At 40.1% G+C, this 18,856-nt stretch overlaps 4 protein-coding genes across 4 annotated transcripts in view; all 4 read left to right on the top strand.

Annotated features, from left to right (window-relative positions):
• The first annotated feature begins 287 nt into the window (after positions 1–287).
• LOC117731985 (protein mono-ADP-ribosyltransferase PARP6-like) lies at positions 288–6,416 on the top strand. The gene is made up of 22 exons (XM_034534574.1): positions 288–353; positions 1,584–1,655; positions 2,094–2,188; positions 2,281–2,341; positions 2,685–2,775; positions 2,872–2,938; positions 3,104–3,253; positions 3,341–3,476; positions 3,577–3,708; positions 3,903–3,998; positions 4,112–4,204; positions 4,292–4,417; positions 4,505–4,570; positions 4,718–4,785; positions 4,883–4,931; positions 5,092–5,204; positions 5,313–5,385; positions 5,564–5,633; positions 5,726–5,805; positions 5,898–5,958; positions 6,068–6,152; positions 6,246–6,416. Exons 1-22 carry the CDS (start codon positions 288–290, stop codon positions 6,361–6,363), a joined length of 1,968 nt encoding a protein of 655 aa, XP_034390465.1. The 3' UTR covers positions 6,364–6,416.
• A 1,816-nt stretch (positions 6,417–8,232) lies between these two features.
• Positions 8,233–8,910, top strand: LOC117731984 (ribonuclease P protein subunit p25-like protein). The gene has a single exon (XM_034534573.1). The coding sequence runs from the start codon at positions 8,233–8,235 to the stop codon at positions 8,908–8,910; it is 678 nt and encodes a 225-aa protein (XP_034390464.1).
• Positions 8,911–10,097: 1,187 nt separating this feature from the next.
• On the top strand, positions 10,098–13,180 carry LOC117732663 (cytochrome c oxidase subunit 5A, mitochondrial-like). The gene is made up of 5 exons (XM_034535735.1): positions 10,098–10,259; positions 11,024–11,140; positions 12,365–12,486; positions 12,598–12,719; positions 12,812–13,180. Exons 1-4 carry the CDS (start codon positions 10,187–10,189, stop codon positions 12,709–12,711), a joined length of 426 nt encoding a protein of 141 aa, XP_034391626.1. The 5' UTR covers positions 10,098–10,186; the 3' UTR covers positions 12,712–12,719; positions 12,812–13,180.
• A 115-nt stretch (positions 13,181–13,295) lies between these two features.
• Positions 13,296–18,856, top strand: part of LOC117732662 (AT-rich interactive domain-containing protein 3A-like) — a 12,888-nt gene continuing 7,327 nt past the window's right edge. Inside the window, exons 1-2 of the mRNA XM_034535734.1 lie at positions 13,296–15,315; positions 16,007–16,630. Coding sequence (XP_034391625.1) covers positions 15,289–15,315; positions 16,007–16,630 — 651 coding nt within the window. The 5' untranslated portion in view covers positions 13,296–15,288. The remainder of the gene's footprint in view (positions 15,316–16,006; positions 16,631–18,856) is intronic.

The following is an 18,856-nucleotide window of genomic DNA, read 5'->3' as shown; positions in this document are numbered from 1 at the left end:
AATCAATATATCTTCTTAAAATACTAAGTTTGTGTATAGCTCATAACGTCTGTGTTCACTGTGAGACGTGGTGATTCACCTCTGCAGAAATTTCAGAAGCTCTGTATTCAGTTGCTTCATCTTCTTACTGTTCATGCAACGCCTTAAACAAAGAAGTGTACAGTGTAAAGTACAGGGGTTCATGCTATTGTGTCCAACCACTATAAATAAACACCGCCACATAACACCTACTCATGTCTAAGTGGATTACCCGGAGAAAAGCACTTGTTGAGAGATGACTTGAACAGATGTATGCAGTCCTAGAAGTGTCTAATCTGGCCAGACTGCAGAGCAGCAGGCGACTGCTAACAAGGGTAACTGAGGATTAAGGTCAGACTGCAGCACAGCAGGCGGACAGAAAGACTAATAAATGCCAAACATCACACATATCACCAGCTTTCAAACGTGCCACCAGGGATCTTTGTGCTCCTCATGACATAACATGACTCTCCTGGTCTGGAGGATCGTATGAACCACAGATCTGTTTTGTTTTTCTCCTCTTTTACTAAAGAAATATGTCAGCTGTTGGGAGGATAGCCCTCATGCCATAAGCGTAAAAGCATCCACTTGACTAGACCTGGAGCTGCTGGTCTCCTCCTCTGACTCCAGTATCAGGACCAGGTTCAGCTGATCAGGCCGTCAGTATCTGCAACCAATCAGGTGGCGCTGAAGATCGAGACTGAACATGTGGGACTTCCTGTTGTTCAAAACCAGAGAGGAAGAGGACAGCCGAACACAGGCAGCCAGTCACGCCATCAAACAGGAATATTCCTGGTTGTTGTTGTTGTTGTAGCGTCACAAGGGGACTTGAGATTTGTTTGTATGTCAAAACGTTGTTTGTTCACTTGGAATATGATAAAACTCCAAGTTCTTCACGGGAAGGAAAGGTAAGCTTGTTTTCTTCTTATGCCACTGACATCATTAATGCATTATCAAACATGTTCTCATCTTTTGAATGATTTTATTTGTTTTTTCAATAATTTAGATGTTGAGATCAAGGGAGGAAAATAATAAGAATCTTGTTGATGAAAATATAGTTTAAATTGTGAAGAAAGTAGTGACAGTAATGTGTTAATATGTGTGTATTGTAGAGGTAGCTGAACTAATTAAGTCACATTTGTTTTGTCTAGCAAAGTGTTTAATTGTGTCAGTCACAGTGAAGGAAGCTGAAGAAGTGCCAAATAACTGAACACATGGTGAGTTTAATAAGCATAAATATGCCTCTCCTATTCATGTAATATACACATTACATTCTTAATATCGCAGTCTGGATACAATTTAGAGTTGTAAGTTGTTTGCATTGACAGGCAACACAGTTCTTATTTTTTGAACTGGAATCATCAGGCAATTAAATGATTTGTTGGTCAAAATTAATTAGGAACAATTTTCATAATGGACCAATTGTTTGACCAGAATATGTGTTGAAATCAGTGGCCGTCTCAGCTGCATGGTTAGTTGACTTCGTTTGGGTGGACAGAAGGAAGTAATTAGTGGTGTAAATAAGAGGATCTTTTGATTGACAGCTTCTCCCATTAACCCGACAGGAGAGCCAGCAGTGGGCCGAGAGCCAAACTGATGAGGACAGTGACTCAGAGGACATCCTGTGTGGAATCACTGTAAGCATCACTGTGTGGTGGTTTGAATGTTATTTTAGCACCATTTTAATTATCATCACACACTTGAGTGAAGATGCACACCTACAGAAAAGGTTGCATTGGATGGTGACTGGATAGTGGAATGGCAACGGGTCCCTTTGGTTTGCATGTTGTGGCGTAAAGTTTGGACTAAAATTATACTTGACACGTGAAACCAGAATATACCTAATAAATTGTTTATAACACTATAATATCGGTGTTAACAGCTATAAAGCCTTCTATCATGCAGTGGGAGACAATTACATAATGTCTAGTATACATAACAAACAAAACAACAGAGAATAAATGATCAATTCCACACTATACCATATTCATTTTATATTGTATATTATATTTATACTGTTGTGGAGCTGAGCTGTTTGGACCACAAGGCAAGCGTGTCAGTGTTTGTCTCGGCAGGAGACCTGTACCTCGGACCTGACGCACCATCCTCAGCTTGAGGCCGACATAGAGGCTGTGAGGACGTTGTATTCGGACACTGCAGCCTCCATCAGGTCCGAACGTCCAGTCTTTCTCGTGGTCTTAACAGAACTGCTGCTGCTTTGATACGTTGTTAATACATTTCTACTTCCTTTTCTTCTTCTAGGGAGTATGGGTCGATTGATGATGTGGATGTTGACTTAAACGTAAACGCCAACGTTTTGGAAGTAAGTTTAATACAACTCGCTGGGGCTGTCCATCGACTAAAGAACATTTTAGTCGACTAACATTCAATTTAGTTGACTCAGCGATTCGTTGATCTAAACGACAGATCCATAAAACATCCGCAAAAGCAACACTTCAAATATTGAGTTTACCAGCTCAGTGGTTTCTTGGAAATAAGTCATTCAGCATGAAAAAAGCATTTCTTAGTTGTCTAAGACCAAAACGAATGATCGACTAAGAAGGGGCCGCTCTACCATACACTCAATTCAAGTACAATATATTGACATGTTTGTGTGGCATCCTATTGTGTTTATTTACTATGATTGGGCTGTGCGGTGTTTACAGGAGGAAGTGGCCAAGGCCTGGAGGATTAACCCATCAGAGCCCATCGTTATCCGTCTGAACTTCTCTCCGTCTCTCTATCTGGACGGACCTGGTGAGCATCAACAACACTGCTGCCAACCAGACTTACTATTTAATTAAATTCCCTAAGTTAATGTGACACCAGATTAAGTGATGTTTCTCTCTACAGCACCTTCAGTCGAAGTCTTTCAACCATCCAACACCGATAATTTCAGCCTTAGCAAACAATTACAGAAGTGAGTGTTAATATGGTCATTTTCATGTAAAAGGCTCCCCTCCACGTCATTATGTCACTTTTTAGATGATACTCTTTTTTGTTCGAATATGGATGAAGATTTGAAGCCCTAATTATAGTATCCATAGCCTATTGCTCAGACTAACTCTTCAATTCTGTCCCTCAGTGTTCTCACAGTCTTCTTATCTCACGAGTGGCAACAGCTGACCAATGAGAACGTCGTTGTCCGACAGAAGAGAAGACACAGCTGGTTCAGGCCAAGTGGAACCATCAAGAAATTTCGTGCAAGACTTAGCATCTGGCTCCCACCATCAAAGTATGTGACAATCTAATGAATCCAGCAGTTGTGTTGCTGATCCCGTCTGAAGTCTCTCTTCACTGCTTCCTCACTCGCCGTGAGCAGGTCCAGTGAGCTACAGGAACCCGCTCTGAAAGCGAGGATCGTTTCACCAGCAATGAACTGTTTCACAAGTCACACAACATCCTACGCCATCAAGAATCCCACAGGAGAGCTCTTCACCTACACACCCAGTGGGAAGGTGAATTGAAGAGTTAATAGAGTTTAAGTCTTTCTCTCGCTATTACTCAATAAGTTCTGTAAGTGTTTAATAAAAAGTGTTTGTGCCTCTTCTTCCACAGAGAGTGGCGGTGTCAGCAGTCAAGTCTTCAACACAGCTTAGTACCAAACAGCTGATGGAGCTGCTGTTCTCCTCCCAGGCCATCAGACACTGTAAGACCACCCCAACTCTGCAGCACGGCTTCTTGGTGCAGGTAAAGAATAAAGAGCCCAAGTACTGTGATGTTTTATTCAGAGGGGGGAATTAAAGAGTTCCTGCACCCATAATCAAGCTTGTGGTTACAGTATGCTTTTTCCACATCCAGTGTGACACCACAATTGTAATTTTAGGTTTAGCTAGTAAGATGGAATGCAATGTCTATAATTGTGTATTTCATTGTGTTCCCAGTTAATGAGGTATGCTGAGCAGAGACTCCCCACGCTGAATGAATACTGTGTTGTCTGTGACGAGCGACATGTGTTCCAGAATGGGCCCATGTTGAAGGTACGCTCCTACAAACACATCTCTTGGGTGAAACAAACAAATGCAGATGTTGACTGTTAATATGTTGTCACTATTGTGTGTGTGTGTGTGTGTGTGTGTGTGTTTATTTGTAGCCAGCAGTTTGCACCAGGGAGCTTTGTGTGTTCTCCTTTTATACGTTAGGTGTTATGTCTGGAGCTACGGAGGAGGTTGCCACCGGTGCCGAGGTTTGTAACACACATAAATACTTTGAGAGAGTAGTCGTGGTGATCATAATGTGAGATTGATGTGTTGCAGTAATTGCCGTTCTACAGGTAGTTGACCTGCTGGTGGCCATGTGCAGAGCTGCCCTCCAGTCTTCACGCAAGAGCATCATATTTGAACCGTTCCCTTCTGTTGTTGATCCATGCAACCCCAAAACCCTGGCCTTTAGTCCTAAAGTATCAGCTGAACTATCTTAACCATAACTATTCAATATGTCCCTTTTATTATATTCTGATGGAATAATCTATGTTTTGTTTTGGCAGAGAAAGAGCTACGACAGGCTGCAAAAAGCACTGGACAGTGTTTTGTTAATCAGGAGGATGTCACAGGTGATGGGTTTTTAGATAAATCCTACACTCAAGATACCTTCTTTTTTTAAATCATATCTGATCCTCCTCATCTGAAAGCTGGTGAATGTTTCCTTGACAGCCGCATTAATATCAAAAGGGTGAAACAGTATTTGTTATTATATGCAGGGTCCTTATTCTGAAATAAAGAATCAGATGGACAAGATAGACCCTCTCGCGCATCCCTTACTACAATGGTGAGTTTCTCAATTGAAAAACATATTTTCTGATATGTTATCAAATCCAAATGTTTCTTAAATTCATACCCAGGTGTGTTTGTATGTTTGACAACAGGATTTTAGCAAGCAACAGATCACACATTGTCAAGCTTCCACTGAACGGGGTATGATAGAGCAGTTCACAGTTAAATGATGCTGTCTTAAATCAGTAGTTATATGTTTTAAAGCAATAGTAGTTCAAATTTGCATCCAAATATAGTATCATAAAGTGGGTTTTATGTTATTTAGTTTGTGCTCTCTTTTGATGACTCTTTTCCACATTAGCAACTGAAGTTCATGCACACACCCCATCAGTTCCTGTTGATCAGCAGCCCTCCATCCAAAGAAGCTCGTTTTCAAACTGCCAAGAAACTTTATGGCAGCACCTTTGCTTTCCAGTGAGTAAAATCAAAGCTGTGCCACTAATATAAAACCTTCATATTGATACAACATACAGAATATGATCCTTGCTTAATATGCTTAGACCCTATTGTCTCTTCTTTCAGTGGTTCACATATCGAAAACTGGCACTCTATTTTGAGAAATGGGCTGATTAATGCCTCTTGTACAAAATTACAGGTACGGTATGAAAATACAAATGTTTTTTTTATTCCTTGAAAAATTAAAATGAACCTTTAAATTGAATGTCATGTCACAGTGGCGATTGTAACACACTTTGGAGTACACTAAGACCTATGAAACCTTTAGGATTTTAAATAAAATAATGAATTAGTGTTCACATTGTGTCTTCTTTAAGCTTCATGGAGCTGCATATGGGAATGGAATCTATCTGAGTCCTATCTCAAGCATATCATTTGGATACTCTGGTATCAATGCACACAAAATGTATCAAAACATGTCCATTATTTATTGATTCTAGCACGTTTTCTTTTTTAACTGATCCATCCTGTTTGTGCAGAGATGGGTAAAGGACGACACCAAATGCCCACCAAAGAAGAACTCAGAAAGAAACACAACCAACTACACAAAATCAAACAGGTAGATCATCATTCATATTAGTTGCACTCTGTACAAGGACGTCTTCTCTCGTTCGTTGTATCTCACCCTGTGTGCCCTCCTGGTCTTCGGAGCAGCATGGGCGCGCCAGGTTTCTGCAAAACAGGAATCTAAACTGCATTGCTCTCTGTGAAGGTACATTTGAGATACAAATGTTACGTTACAAAAAGCATGCATGATTTGATAACATTTAGGAATGATTTTGTGACAGAGTTTTATTAGAGTTGTCTGCATGTTTTAACAGTCGTAACTTCAAAGGACCTTCAAAAACACAGGAATATCTGGGTGTGTCCAGTGTCCGACCATGTGTGCACTCGCTTCCTCTTTGTGTGAGTACAAGATGAAGCAGCAAAGACAGGGTGATGATGCATTGTCAGACGTTAGAGCAGATTAATACAACGTTCTGCTTGTGTCTTTCTCAGGTATGAGAACGGAGAGGTAGGAGACGTCCACATCAACACTCAGGAAGCCGGGATCCACAGGGCCATTGTGCAAGTAATTGCTTTAAACCGTGCTGAGAAAACAAAAAAGGATTCATGATGTGATCATGATGAGTGCAGATTTCATTTAAACTGAAAATAGATGTATTTCTTTGTGGCTAAACACGGCTTATGGTTCGACAAGTGAACATAAAAACAGCTTTTGTTTGTTTGAATGAGAAACGCCAACTCAAAGGAGAGAAAATACCAACGCAAAAATGAAGAGGGCATCTCTTCTTTCAACTGTGGTAATATTTGATTGATGAAGCTTGTTTGTTTTGGCTTGCACCTGGAAAAGCTCATTTGCCTTATATCTTAATTTACAGGCTGGTGTCATTTAAATCTGTGTCATAACTCTATATTGTAAACATATATTTTGTACTGTGCATTTTTTTAATAAAGATTTTCAATATCTGCAGATCAAATATTTTACTTCTACAGCTCAAAGGGCCACTTTGTTATTTATGTATTACTAGTTTTGTGCCACAAGATGGAAGTGTAACAACAACACAAACTACTGAGGGCTTTTTCATTGCACACAAGAGCGATTGCCACAGATGTTTAAATTAGAAAGTATAGTCATCACATTCAAAATGTGGGTGTTGATATGAGCATGTGTTATATTCTACTTTAGGAAAAACAAACTGAGACAACTGCCAAACACACCAGATGTGTCACATGAGTTACACACATACATTAACTATGTGCTTTAATTAAAATAAAGCAGCAATATCATCCAAATGATTTACAAATATTTGCATGATGTCCCAGTTAACATGTATTTTATTGACATTTATGGACAGTGGCTTATTCTATTGGGAACCAATTGTATTTTGTTCTGAACAATATTAACACCACTGAGAACAACATCTGTGTGCTCATTGTTCAAATCAGTGAATATCATGGGGTGCATCCCATCCTGTGAGGCAGAAATGCACCATTATAACAGTAAACTGGTTCCATATGAGCCCCACAGCTGCCTCACGACCTCCTCCCTTGACACCACTACTCTAAAGAAAGCCTCTAGAAAAACACCTCTGTTTGCATCTGTATACAGAATATATTCTTACAAGTTCAGGTTTGGCAACAAATCCAAGTTGCAGCTACAAGGTATGATTGTCCTCATGAATGTCATTGACTCAAAAGAGGCACAAATGAGGAAGCATGCATTTTCTGGGTCATCCCAGCAGGCGATGGACTGGAGGGAGGAGAACTGTAATGTTGCTGTGGTCGCCCAAAGCAAGTTATTTTTCAAGGACCATATGGCTCTCTGATGAAAATGCAGAGGAAGAGTCGTCTCGAAAGCCATGATATGTTGACACATCTAATGTATTATTTCTGAATATCTTCACCCCAGTGAGATTATAAGGCACATTAAAAATGTCAACAATCAAAACCAATTCAGTTGTTAAATCTCATTAACTCATGTTAATTCATCCATATAATTCAAGCATTCACATGGACAAGTACAATCTCTGAGCCCTTTAGGGCTTAACAAAAACTACCCCCCAAAAAACCAACAAACTACAATGTGACAGACATTATTAAATGTTGCGTGTGCCTTTAAGAGCACTTTGTCCCACTCTACATGTCTCTCGCAGAGCCTCATATGTGTTTGTTGGCATCAGCTGTCCTCAGTGCTGAATAGAGCAAGGACATCCTTTCCTTCACATCAATGGGATTAGAGGAAGAAATACCATCTTCCTCCTGCTGGCTGTCATCTCAGTGCTCAGAAGACAACATGGAAATGCAGTACAGACAACAGAGAGAATATCAGGATATTCACCATTTTTTATTACAAGGCTGATCAGTTTTTAGTTTCTTAATTAACAAGAAACGTGTTTCTGATCTCAAGGGATGTATGCAGATAATCCGAGGCAGCAGGCTCAGAATCCGGATCCTGCGCTGTTATTCCACCGCTCTCGAAACAATGACTGAACCCAGGGGTCAGACGAAGAGTTCAAATGCTACAAGCAGCACAGTGATGGAGCTGCAGTCTGCTGCACTCGACCCTGATGTCCCGTCTTTGTCTCCAAAAGTTGGCCGGAGCAACTTCAGGAGAGTCAGCCGCACAGAGGACAGTAGTCCCTATCCGATCCCTGGCCTAGCAGCAGACATCCTGCACATGCGAGTGAAAGAAGGAAGCAAGATCCGCAATCTGCTGCGCTTTGCAACAGCTCGCATGCAAGGCGAGGGGAGAGACAGCGATGGGTCATCACTGAGACAAGTGGTCTTCACTGGCTCGGGAAGAGGAGTCACCAAGACCATCACCTGTGTGGAGATTCTGAAGCGTAAAGTGGGAGAACTCCACCAGGTGTCCAAGCTCTACTACAAGACAGTGAATGAGGTCTGGGAGAGTCCACAACAGGGAGCAGAAGGTATAACCATGCAGAGGACGGTTCCCGCTATCTGTATCCTGCTCTCTAAAGACCCTCTGGATCCCCAGGAGCCGGGATATCAACCCCCCCAGACTGTTCCCACAGAGGACGCAGAGAGACGGAGAGGTCTGATCAGGCCAGCTCACGGTGCCTCCTCACAGCACACAGCAAAGAGAGTCTGTCTGGATGACTGGAATGACAGAATGCTCTCCATAAACATGAAAGTTTGACTACAGCATGTGCAGGATCATAAAATGAACATATACTATGTCTTATATATTATATGAGGCTGGAACTGAGGGTTATTTATCTCAACTTGTTGCAGCATTAAGTTTTTTATCTCAAATATGAAACACCTTTGAATTTCAACTTTTATATTTGTATGTTAATGTACAATTTTCCACCACGGGAGTGGACAATTGCCTCTGCCTTTCGAATGCAAAAACGGGAGACATTCTCTCAATTCATAATCTACAGTTTGCATCAGTACACACCTCCACTGAGAATGAATAAAGGGGGTTACTTTGAATGATTTATAACAATAAATGTGCAACGTTGGTCACAGTCATTGTAAATCTAAGGTTTGTATCATTATTCTGTTTTTCTACTTTTGGAGGGAAATGATGTACCCCTTTCTCATGGAAAGGATTATAATCTTTTGGTTGAGGATTTCTTTTCACAATGATACTGTCCCTTTTTTACGGATATAACATAATAAATTAACTGCATAAAAACGTTGATGTTTTGTTCTGTGTTGAATAAATTATGATACACATCTTTTATTTGAATAAAATACCCTAAGGTAGAAGTTTAAACTTCTAAATCTGGAAATTTGAACAGAGACAAACCTATTTTAGGAACATTACCCCCTGTATGCAGTCAGTAAATGTTGATCTAAATGTGTTGTGTTTTGGGATTACAATCTGTCCTCCAACGCATATTATCTGGCAGACCAAATATTCTGTGGTAAAGTGGAATGCAACACAGTGAAATGGTCAAATAGTATGCAACACCACAGGCTTTGTGATTATTTCACTGCAATTCTATAATTTCCCTCTTGACAGAAGATATCCTATATAGGCAAACCAAACAATCTGATATTGCTGTTGTGTGTGGTACTAATTATTGGGGTTCTAGAATTACAGCACATTTTATTTACAAGTAATAACGATATACATGTATAAATACCCCTTGGTTACTGGACTTTTCATATTGATATACATGTATAAATACCCCTGGACTTTTCAGTGAGAATAATAATGTATGTTTGAACATGTTGACACAGTTTTCCTTTAGGGCAAGTTTTCTTAAAACATTGTCGGAACAAATATTTGTTTTAAAGGCACGGCACTTCATTGTATTACAGTATTTCTGGGTTAAAAATCAGATCAGAATCCATGAGCTGCAGTTCGCACATGCGCAGAAGGTGATCGCGTACGTGACGAGCGCTAGCTTCCTCGTTCAAACTCTCACCGGTTCGTGTCGAGTAGCTGGCTGTCCCGCATCATGTTCAGAGCCGCCGTCCGACTCTCTGTCTCCAGTGTCCGGAGTTTAACCCGCACGCAACCAGGGTGTAAAGGTATTTATTCACCTCAATGTTATTTAGTAATTCGGTGGCCCCTGAACCGGCGAGCCGCACGGCTAATATTAGCTCACGTTAGCTAACATATCACGTATAACCGCAAGTCTTTTTGTCAAACATGCATATGTTTCAGTCAAATTATGGAGACATGTGATCAATACTGCCAATGCCCATAAAACCCGATCGTGTGCTGAAGTGAAAATGAGAGTGAAGCTCGCCGGTGTCTTTGTCCTTCCGGTGACCCAGTCCATAGGCTCAAACTGGGGCCTGTGTTTCTGTTGCTGGTGCTAACAGTCTAACTAGGTTAGCTAGTTATAAGGTCGTTGGTTACTTGTTCAGCCAAGTAACTGCTAGTCGCCAGTGTATTCTGGACATCAAGTTATAGGTTTGTACAAGACTGGAAACTCGTAACTCTTTAAGCTAAACCGTAGCTACATTATCTTTGTCAGGGAAGTGCAGCTGCAACGTTAGCTGTATTATTCCAATTACAGCTGACGTTACGTAAACTAAACGTCAACCGTCTGATTCAAGCATTCTCGTCAATATATTACATGATCTAGACACGTCCTGAGTGCCAGAGGTAGGTGACATCAGGACGTTGGCAATTATGCATTACATTACTAGACAGCATGTGTCCTTGCCCACTTCACTCACCCGTGACTGCTTTTGCCATTATACATTACCTGACACTAGGTGACATTGTGAAAGCTATATTTTATCTGGAATCGGTCGTTCAACTAAAAGTTGTTTTCATCACGCAGCTCTTTTGGCCTTGAGGTGTTACTCTCATGGGAAGCCAGAGACCGATGAGGAGTTTGATGCCCGCTGGATCACCTATTTCAACAAGTCAGACATTGACGCATGGGAGCTGAGAAAAGGTATGTTTGTGGATGACAGACAGTGAAAATTAAGACTCAATACAAAAGGTCAAATGCTTATCGCAGGAGTTAATGTGAGAAAGTTGTTTTGACCAGTTAAGTTTTAAGATTTGGCGTAATACAATATTTACCATGAGTCAACCATTGGTAAAGATTTGGTTGTCTGAGAGTTGGAGCAAATATGTGAGTATAAGTACAGGTTAAGTGCAATACTGTGAGTTTTTTGTTTACTCTAGGATCTTATTTTAAGAATGTACACTATAAACTGTATCGTAGTAAGATTACAAAAGTCCAAACGGGGTTAACTTAAACATTTCTTAATTTAACAAGTATGCATATTTAATTTCCATAAAATAGCACTAAATTTGTAATGAGTGACATCACTGATCTTTCGGTAAATGGGATCACTGTGCCATTATAACTTTTGTCTCCCTATAATTTAATGTGGGTGACGGCCCCATGTACATTCAACCCCATTGCCATTTTGTTTTGTCATTTAAAGGTTCTCTATTTGAGATCTAGACCATCATTCTTGGTTCGGGCTACACTCAGACAGAGAACAGCACTGTGTGAAAAATGTGTGCAAGCACACACTTCTGGTAATTATTTTGTAACATAAACATTATATTTCTACTGTTTACCTCACTGACAGAAGAAAAAAAAGTCATTGTGGTTGAACATATGCCAGAAGTAGTGTTGCAAGTGTGGTTAGTTTGCAATTTCACCCTGAAAACACTTTACACATATAATTGGTAAAACAGACTCAGTAATTTCCTTTAAACAGTTTGGCAGTGTAGCTTTTTGCAAAAACATTTCTCAAGTAAATCGTGCAATTATTAGGCAACTATTTTATTGTAAACCATTGTAGTCGGATAAAAACATATTTACACAAATACACTTGTGGGTATCTTTACCACCCGGGTGGTTTTTGTGGGATCAACTCAACTAATCTTCGTCGTAAATGAAGGAACATGTCACCCAGTAACTGTGTGGCTAATTTATTGAAGTCTGGTGGAGAGTCCGTCAGACTTTTACCCCAGAAAATGTGTTTTAGTGGGATCTGTATATTAATGGTTTTGGTCTATCATGGGATTTATTCACATAGGAAAAGTATAAAATATCGCCCGCCTTATCTTTTTAAGCCACAGAGGAAATTAACACAAGTAAAAGTGTTCAATTCTGTCTCTATTCTCCAATTTTAAAAGATGTAATTTCTTCTTTCAGGGATGAACACATTGATTGGTTACGATCTGGTTCCTGAGCCAAAGATTCTCGAGGCAGCACTGAGAGCCTGTCGGAGGTTAAACGACTTGGCCAGCGCCATCCGAATTTTGGAAGCTGTGAAGGTGAGAACTTGGTAATATTTTGGTGGGGTGTTTCCAATCAGCATCTCTTGCTTGTTGGAAGTCATACGTTAATGATTTAATATATGTTTTTAATATTTGTCATTTCCTCAGGATAAATCCGGCCCTCATAAAGACATCTACCCGTATCTGCTCCAAGAGCTGAAGCCAACATTGGAAGAGCTCGGCATCTCTACGCCTGAAGAGCTGGGCATTGACAAAGTATAGATGAGACGGTAATATTATTCTCTGATCAATCATGTGTGTTTTTCCCACATCAGGTTTCTCATACGAGGGCAATCTAACAGCCGTGTTTGTTTTGTTTCAGACAATGACGGTGGATATCCCCAGGACACAGAACCATTTTACTTAACTGTTTGCCTCATATGACTTGTGTGATATTTAATTTGACCTTGTAAAATATTGATGAAGGAAAGGTGTATCTTTATTGAGTGTCACCAGTATTTTGGGCTATTTTAAATAATTTGCATACTTATTGAAGCAATACACTCAATTAACTCTGGCATTAATGGAAAGCAAAGCGTCACTTGTATGCTTCATGTCTTGTGAGTCACATTTTGCCACCAGGGAGCAGCGTTTTCACTTGACTGTAAAAATCATTCTACTGTATTGAATCTACATCCGTTTTCATTTCAGGGAAAATGTACATGCTTGTAAAATAAATGTGTTCAAGTAACGTTATTTTCAACCCATCAATGTAATATTGCCCGAAGAGATACTAAATATGAAATCTTAAATTATTAGTTTAAGATGAGATTTGGACAGTAGGAAATACTCCAGCATTTATTGTAAATCAGCATTTACAATGTAAATATTAGACTGTTAGTATTATTATTATTACCATGAATGCTACCTTTATTGGGATTAACAAAACATACCTGTCAAACCTGTTTTTGTTTTTTTAAACTTTGAAATACAAAATATTTACTTTAAATACCAAATATTTACTCTTAGTTAATATAACCTGATTTGATATACATTTCTTTTATTAGCTCTTCACTGTAACATTTGCAAGTATTTTTTGCTACTTGGCAAAACTGGAGTGCAGTTTAACGGGATATTAACAAGTCAACGGTATTTAAATGTGTTGAACGGCTGAAAGCTTTCGTGTCCCTGGAAAGCATTTAGTTGATAAAACAAGCTGTTTTTTGACCATTTCAACATATAAATATATTAATCCGTACCGTTCAGGGCTCAACGATAAGGACTTTACGATTGCCTGGGGAAACTAAAACACCACGTTGGCCGAGAAAATCTATCGACACAATTGCTCCATCGGGCGAGTGGTAAAGAAGAAGAATGAAATGTTTTTTTTCCAGATCTGATGCTAGAAGTTGCCACGGAGTGAGCCGTCTTGCTTCCTTCTGTTGAGTTTCACATGTGCAATTCCAATCAGGCAGTGAAGAGAAAATGGCTGCTGGTAAAGACAGTTGATGAGCTGAAGTGCAGGCAAGCAGGATGTTTGTTGGTGGCCTTAAAGGATGTGGGTAAAACTTCAGATTGCTTACTAAAGGATTAAACATGACCAATCACGTTAGTCGTTTTATCATAACTGTTAATACTTATATTTTTTAAAGGGGCAATTCAAAATTTACTTTGCAAGTAGATTTCTGACCTTGTAGCAAGTAAACCATTTTTTTAAAAGTAAAACTCCATGTGTAGTTAACTAGGGAAAATAGGAGTATGTTTGCCCTTTTCATGTCAAAGAATTCACCATTTGACAGCTTGTTTGTTAATGAATTATGTGATTTATTTCTCAATTTAATTAAGGTGTCTGCCTAACACATAAAATGACATCTTTAGCTTGATGAAAGTAGGAAATTAATCTTTGACATCAAAAAGTATTTTGTTCTTAACCTTGTAATCAATCCAGCGATGTCAGCATCTACCTTGTTATTTCACAGAGGCGTTACTTTAAGCACAGTATTGTCACGTGTGTGTTGGGCTCTTCCTGGTGAACAAATTGAGACGGTCACCAAGTTGCAGTTCAAATAGTTGTCGTTGCCACGCAGAAGTCGGAAGCTGTATTTGTTGTTTGAGCTCCTTGAAACTATTTACAACAGAGTTGATCAAGTTGATCTGACTGCACCACGCGTATCGATCTGATGATGCCATGACCGAGATGAAAATGGACCATTTCGTTGCGACACCTCCAACAGATGACCTCTGGCGGCCTCTTTTACACACTTATTGTCAAATGCTCCTAATCCTGCGCCAAAGAGGAGAAAAAATGACGACTGAACTATGACTTTATAGACTGAACTTAATGCATGTTTCTGCTGTGAAATGTAAATTATTGGCTGTAGAGGTCCAGACCCCGTTGCAATGAGAATGACATGTTTTTTTTCTTCTTTTCTTCATAATTGTTCGTAAAGATCGTGTTATTTCAATAACCGGTGTGGTGGGACACGAGCAGTGGGTGGGATATCGCTGTGGAGTGGGTGGGTAGTTCCACAGATATGCAAGAAAGAAAGCCCACTTTACGAGCTTTACGCACGGGGCGGGCCTTTCATTCATGCGAGTTGGGGGTGTAGGCCACTCAGTCAAAGACAATCAAAGATGTTTGAGTTTCCATGCGCAGTGACCAGGGAGGTAAAGCGCACAGCCGTTTTACCCCTCCTCCAGTTCTAGCTCCGATCTCTCCGGCCTCCGAACAACACTGGCTTTTAAATCACATTTGATTAGAGGAATCTGTTTTTTCCGATTAAAAAAGGAAAGTGGTCATGCGATGCGATTTATTTCTGCCGGAGGGAAGAAGGAAAAACTAGATACGACCTGTTGGCGATGATGGATTACTCAAAGGCGCAAATGGTGAGTGTCGACGACTCTTTGGTAACGCTCCTACTCGTGTTTGTTACAGTAACAAAGCAAATGGCGATTAATCTAGACTTTTTCAGGACCATTTGACCTTCATGGATTTAGCTTTGCTTTATTTTCGAACTAGTTTAGGCGGTTTCCATGATTATTGGGGTAGGCCTTGTTTTCGCATTATTTCCCCTGTGGAATAATTACGCTTTTACTTTAACAAAACCGAAACAACTATTTGTGATACAACCTAACCCTAATCCTTTCATATTTAAGTAGCATTTAACAAAGTGAGGATACAGAAAATCTTAGTGATACTTTTTTTTATCCTGCTACTAATTTATTCTCAACTAAATGAATGTAATTATTGTCCCAGGCCATCAAGCTTTGTCTCACTTTAATCCACCATTACTGTGCTCTCTGAGGTCCAGACAGCGTTTCTTTTGGAAGTTTCCCTTTACATGACTTACATTATGATGTTTCGTACTCCAAAACAAATATGTATAACTTTTTTCAGACAATATACTCAGTATGTAAACGAAACATTTAGATTAATGTGTCCCTTTTAGCCTTCTTATACTTGTTGAATGCTGTCTCCATTATTTATATTTTTTGATTATTTTCTGCGGTATATAAATAGAAAAAACACAAATCAAACATTTTCTTTGGGGATTTAAAAAAATGTTTGCCCATCTAGTCAAACTTATCCGAGGAGGGCAGTTCAGCTGGGTGTCCACAGTCCAGTAATGCCGGAGTGAAGCTGGAGGCGGTAATGAAGCAGCTGCAGAGACAACATGGGGCCAAACTGGAGATGAACCTGCAAGAGAAACATCTTCACGCCCAGGTCCTGTTTGCTCAACGCGCTGCTGCAGCCAGAGCATCTGGCTCCAAACTAGAATCCACATTATATGGCAAAGCAGATGGACTGACTTATCAAGCATCTCAACACACTTTGAACAGCCATCTCAGCAGAATAGATCCAGATGAGGAAGATGAAGACTATGATGAGGAGGAGCAGGAAATGGTGGAGCCTGAAGAGAACGACGAGGTGGAGGAAAACGATGAGGAGGAGGAGGAGGAGGCCGTGGGGGACGGGCCTCATCAGCAAGTGAAGAAGCCTGGACTCCAGCCGGTTGTAGGCTTCCCTTTCGCTTCGTACTCCCCACCTCACTCATCTTCTGTGAAGCAAATGTCAGAATCTCCGCCTTTAGCAATAAAACAGGAGCGGGAGGAGAAAGAGCTTCTGTCTCCTGCAGGCCAACACAACTTCACGTCACCCAATGGCTTCGCTGACTGGGGATATGATGAGCCACTGAAACAAGTAAGTTACCTTTTTGATTGAACTGCCCAAATCAAAGCCGTATTGTTTTTCTTCGCTGTATTGTTTACCATCTTTTATAGTGAACGCTTCCTCTCATAAATTACATATACAAATCCCATTGTAATACCTCTGTCCACTCTTAGATATATTCTCTTGATTATAACTCCATTTTGATGTAACCAGAGCCTCAATTCAAAGAACTGAACATCTGTATCGCTTCATGTTTGCTGGTGTGTGTTCTAACTCTTATTAATAATTGTTGACTTCTTCCTGCTGAGAGGCTCACTTCTGCCTCCTGCTCTCGCACATCTGGGGTGAAGGAGCGTTTCCTATTGGCAAGATGCCCAAACTACATGGTGTTTAATTAATGGCCAGGCCAGAGATCTCTCCTTCTGCTATGTTACACCTCATTTCTCACACTGTTGAAAAAGCGACCTCGCCACTGGTCGAGCTAATTGGTCTTGGCTGTGGTCCAAACCTGACTGTTCAAAGCAGCCGGTTCAGGCCTGACGGAGATGAAGTCAAAAGGAGAGCAGAGGATTAATGAAATGGTCTCAAGCGTGTATTTATGGACAAAGTTGGCTTAGGGGTTAACTGCTGGAAGGAATTGCTGAATAAAGGCCACCCCTTACCCGGCAATTCCTCTCAGTAATTAACCTGTTTCTTGTTTTAGACAGCTCTACTTTTAAATGAGACCCACATTTAGTATTTACGAGTGCTTTCCAACAGATATGTTTGACTACTTTTAGCAAACAGAGGGACCCCTTCAGAGATTAACCTTTTCTTCTTTATGGAGACCAGTCTGATTGGTTCTTCTGTGTATGTGTGTGTGTGTTACCCTTAAAACGGCCCCACTTCAATACATTATGATTAATGTTGCCAGAAGGACAGCCACCCATAAAGTTCACTTACAGTATATTTTCAGTGGAGCAGAATGTGTTATTTGTTTCTTTCCTCTCTGTGGCCTTTTTGGTACAAGTTACATGTGGAGTGAAAAGTTACTGGTTCTCTTTTTGAATTAAATAAATAAATAAAATCTACACCTCTTTGATGACGTAGCTCAGATAGCTTTGCATATTGTAGCCGTCGCTTGGCAACACTTAATGGCAGCTTAAGTCAACTGCAAGTAATCAATAAATTATATGGCCGGAGAATTGCATTTCCTTTTGTCAAAGCAGCACACAACACCTCGAGTAATGGAGAACATTTGTTCTGTTGTGCGTCTGTGTGTTCTGTTTTACCATCGCTTAAAGCACAGATCACCTCTCTACCATAATTTAAACCAATGCTTGTGAGGTGTTTGCTTTGAACCACTTGGGTCTAGATTTAGGGCTCAATTCTATTTTCCTATGTTTTCATTGACCTAAAAATCATTGTGTTTCTTTATCATTGTAGTTTGTAGGAAACATTATTGAGTTTAGCAAGCTCTTGGTAATTTGCATGCAGCTTATAACCAGACACTAAAATGTCTTCTGTGTTTAGTTGGGTTTGAATTTCAAAACAAGCCTCCTTCAGAGGTTTGCAGTGAAGCTGTTTCTGTGAAATGCGTGTAAATACGTTCACTTTGTCAGCTTGAAATGGGGTCTTCTTGCAAGTTGATGGTATTTAGCTGAAATTACTGTCAATATTTACCCTCTCTTAATCCTAAAATTGTCTCCCTCCCTCTTAACGTCTCTCGCTTTTTCTTCCAGTCGTCTAATTAATGAAAAATCTTTGAAGATGTGGACGGGCTGTACAAGCCCCACCATGCAGGGCAGCCATTGTTCACTCTTTGTGTGCGGTCTCACTGTACACCCTTCATTGTCTCCTGGGCGGGGATAAGAGGCCCCTGTTTGCTCTTTCCCAGTTCACCGCACAGCAAGGGGCCAGATAAATTAGCTTGACTTATTCGGGTGACTAAAGATCCAATAATTTGATTTGGATTAAATATTTCTCCCCCTGTGGTTACATTGACTTTTGAGAAGTGATATGATTACACTGTCGCTCTGCTGGAGCAGCTCACTTATTTTAATAAGGCTCATTATAGGAGGCAGTTTCCATTTTAATGTTTGAGTATTTCTTAGTGTCATTTATTTAGGTTTTATCTTGACTGGTCAAACAGACCTACTTTTAGAGAACTACGTTGTGTGTTTAGTAATATGCATTAACCTGATAATTTGTCATTTTAATATATAAAACAATCTTAAAAAACAAATGCAACAAGCCTTTTTTTATCAAACAAAAGAA

Source organism: Cyclopterus lumpus, chromosome 6, assembly GCF_009769545.1.
Source record: "Cyclopterus lumpus isolate fCycLum1 chromosome 6, fCycLum1.pri, whole genome shotgun sequence".
Lineage (NCBI taxonomy): Eukaryota > Metazoa > Chordata > Actinopteri > Perciformes > Cyclopteridae > Cyclopterus > Cyclopterus lumpus.
The sequence above is the reverse complement of the archived record's forward strand: the minus strand, read 5'-3'. Positions and strand labels throughout refer to the sequence as shown.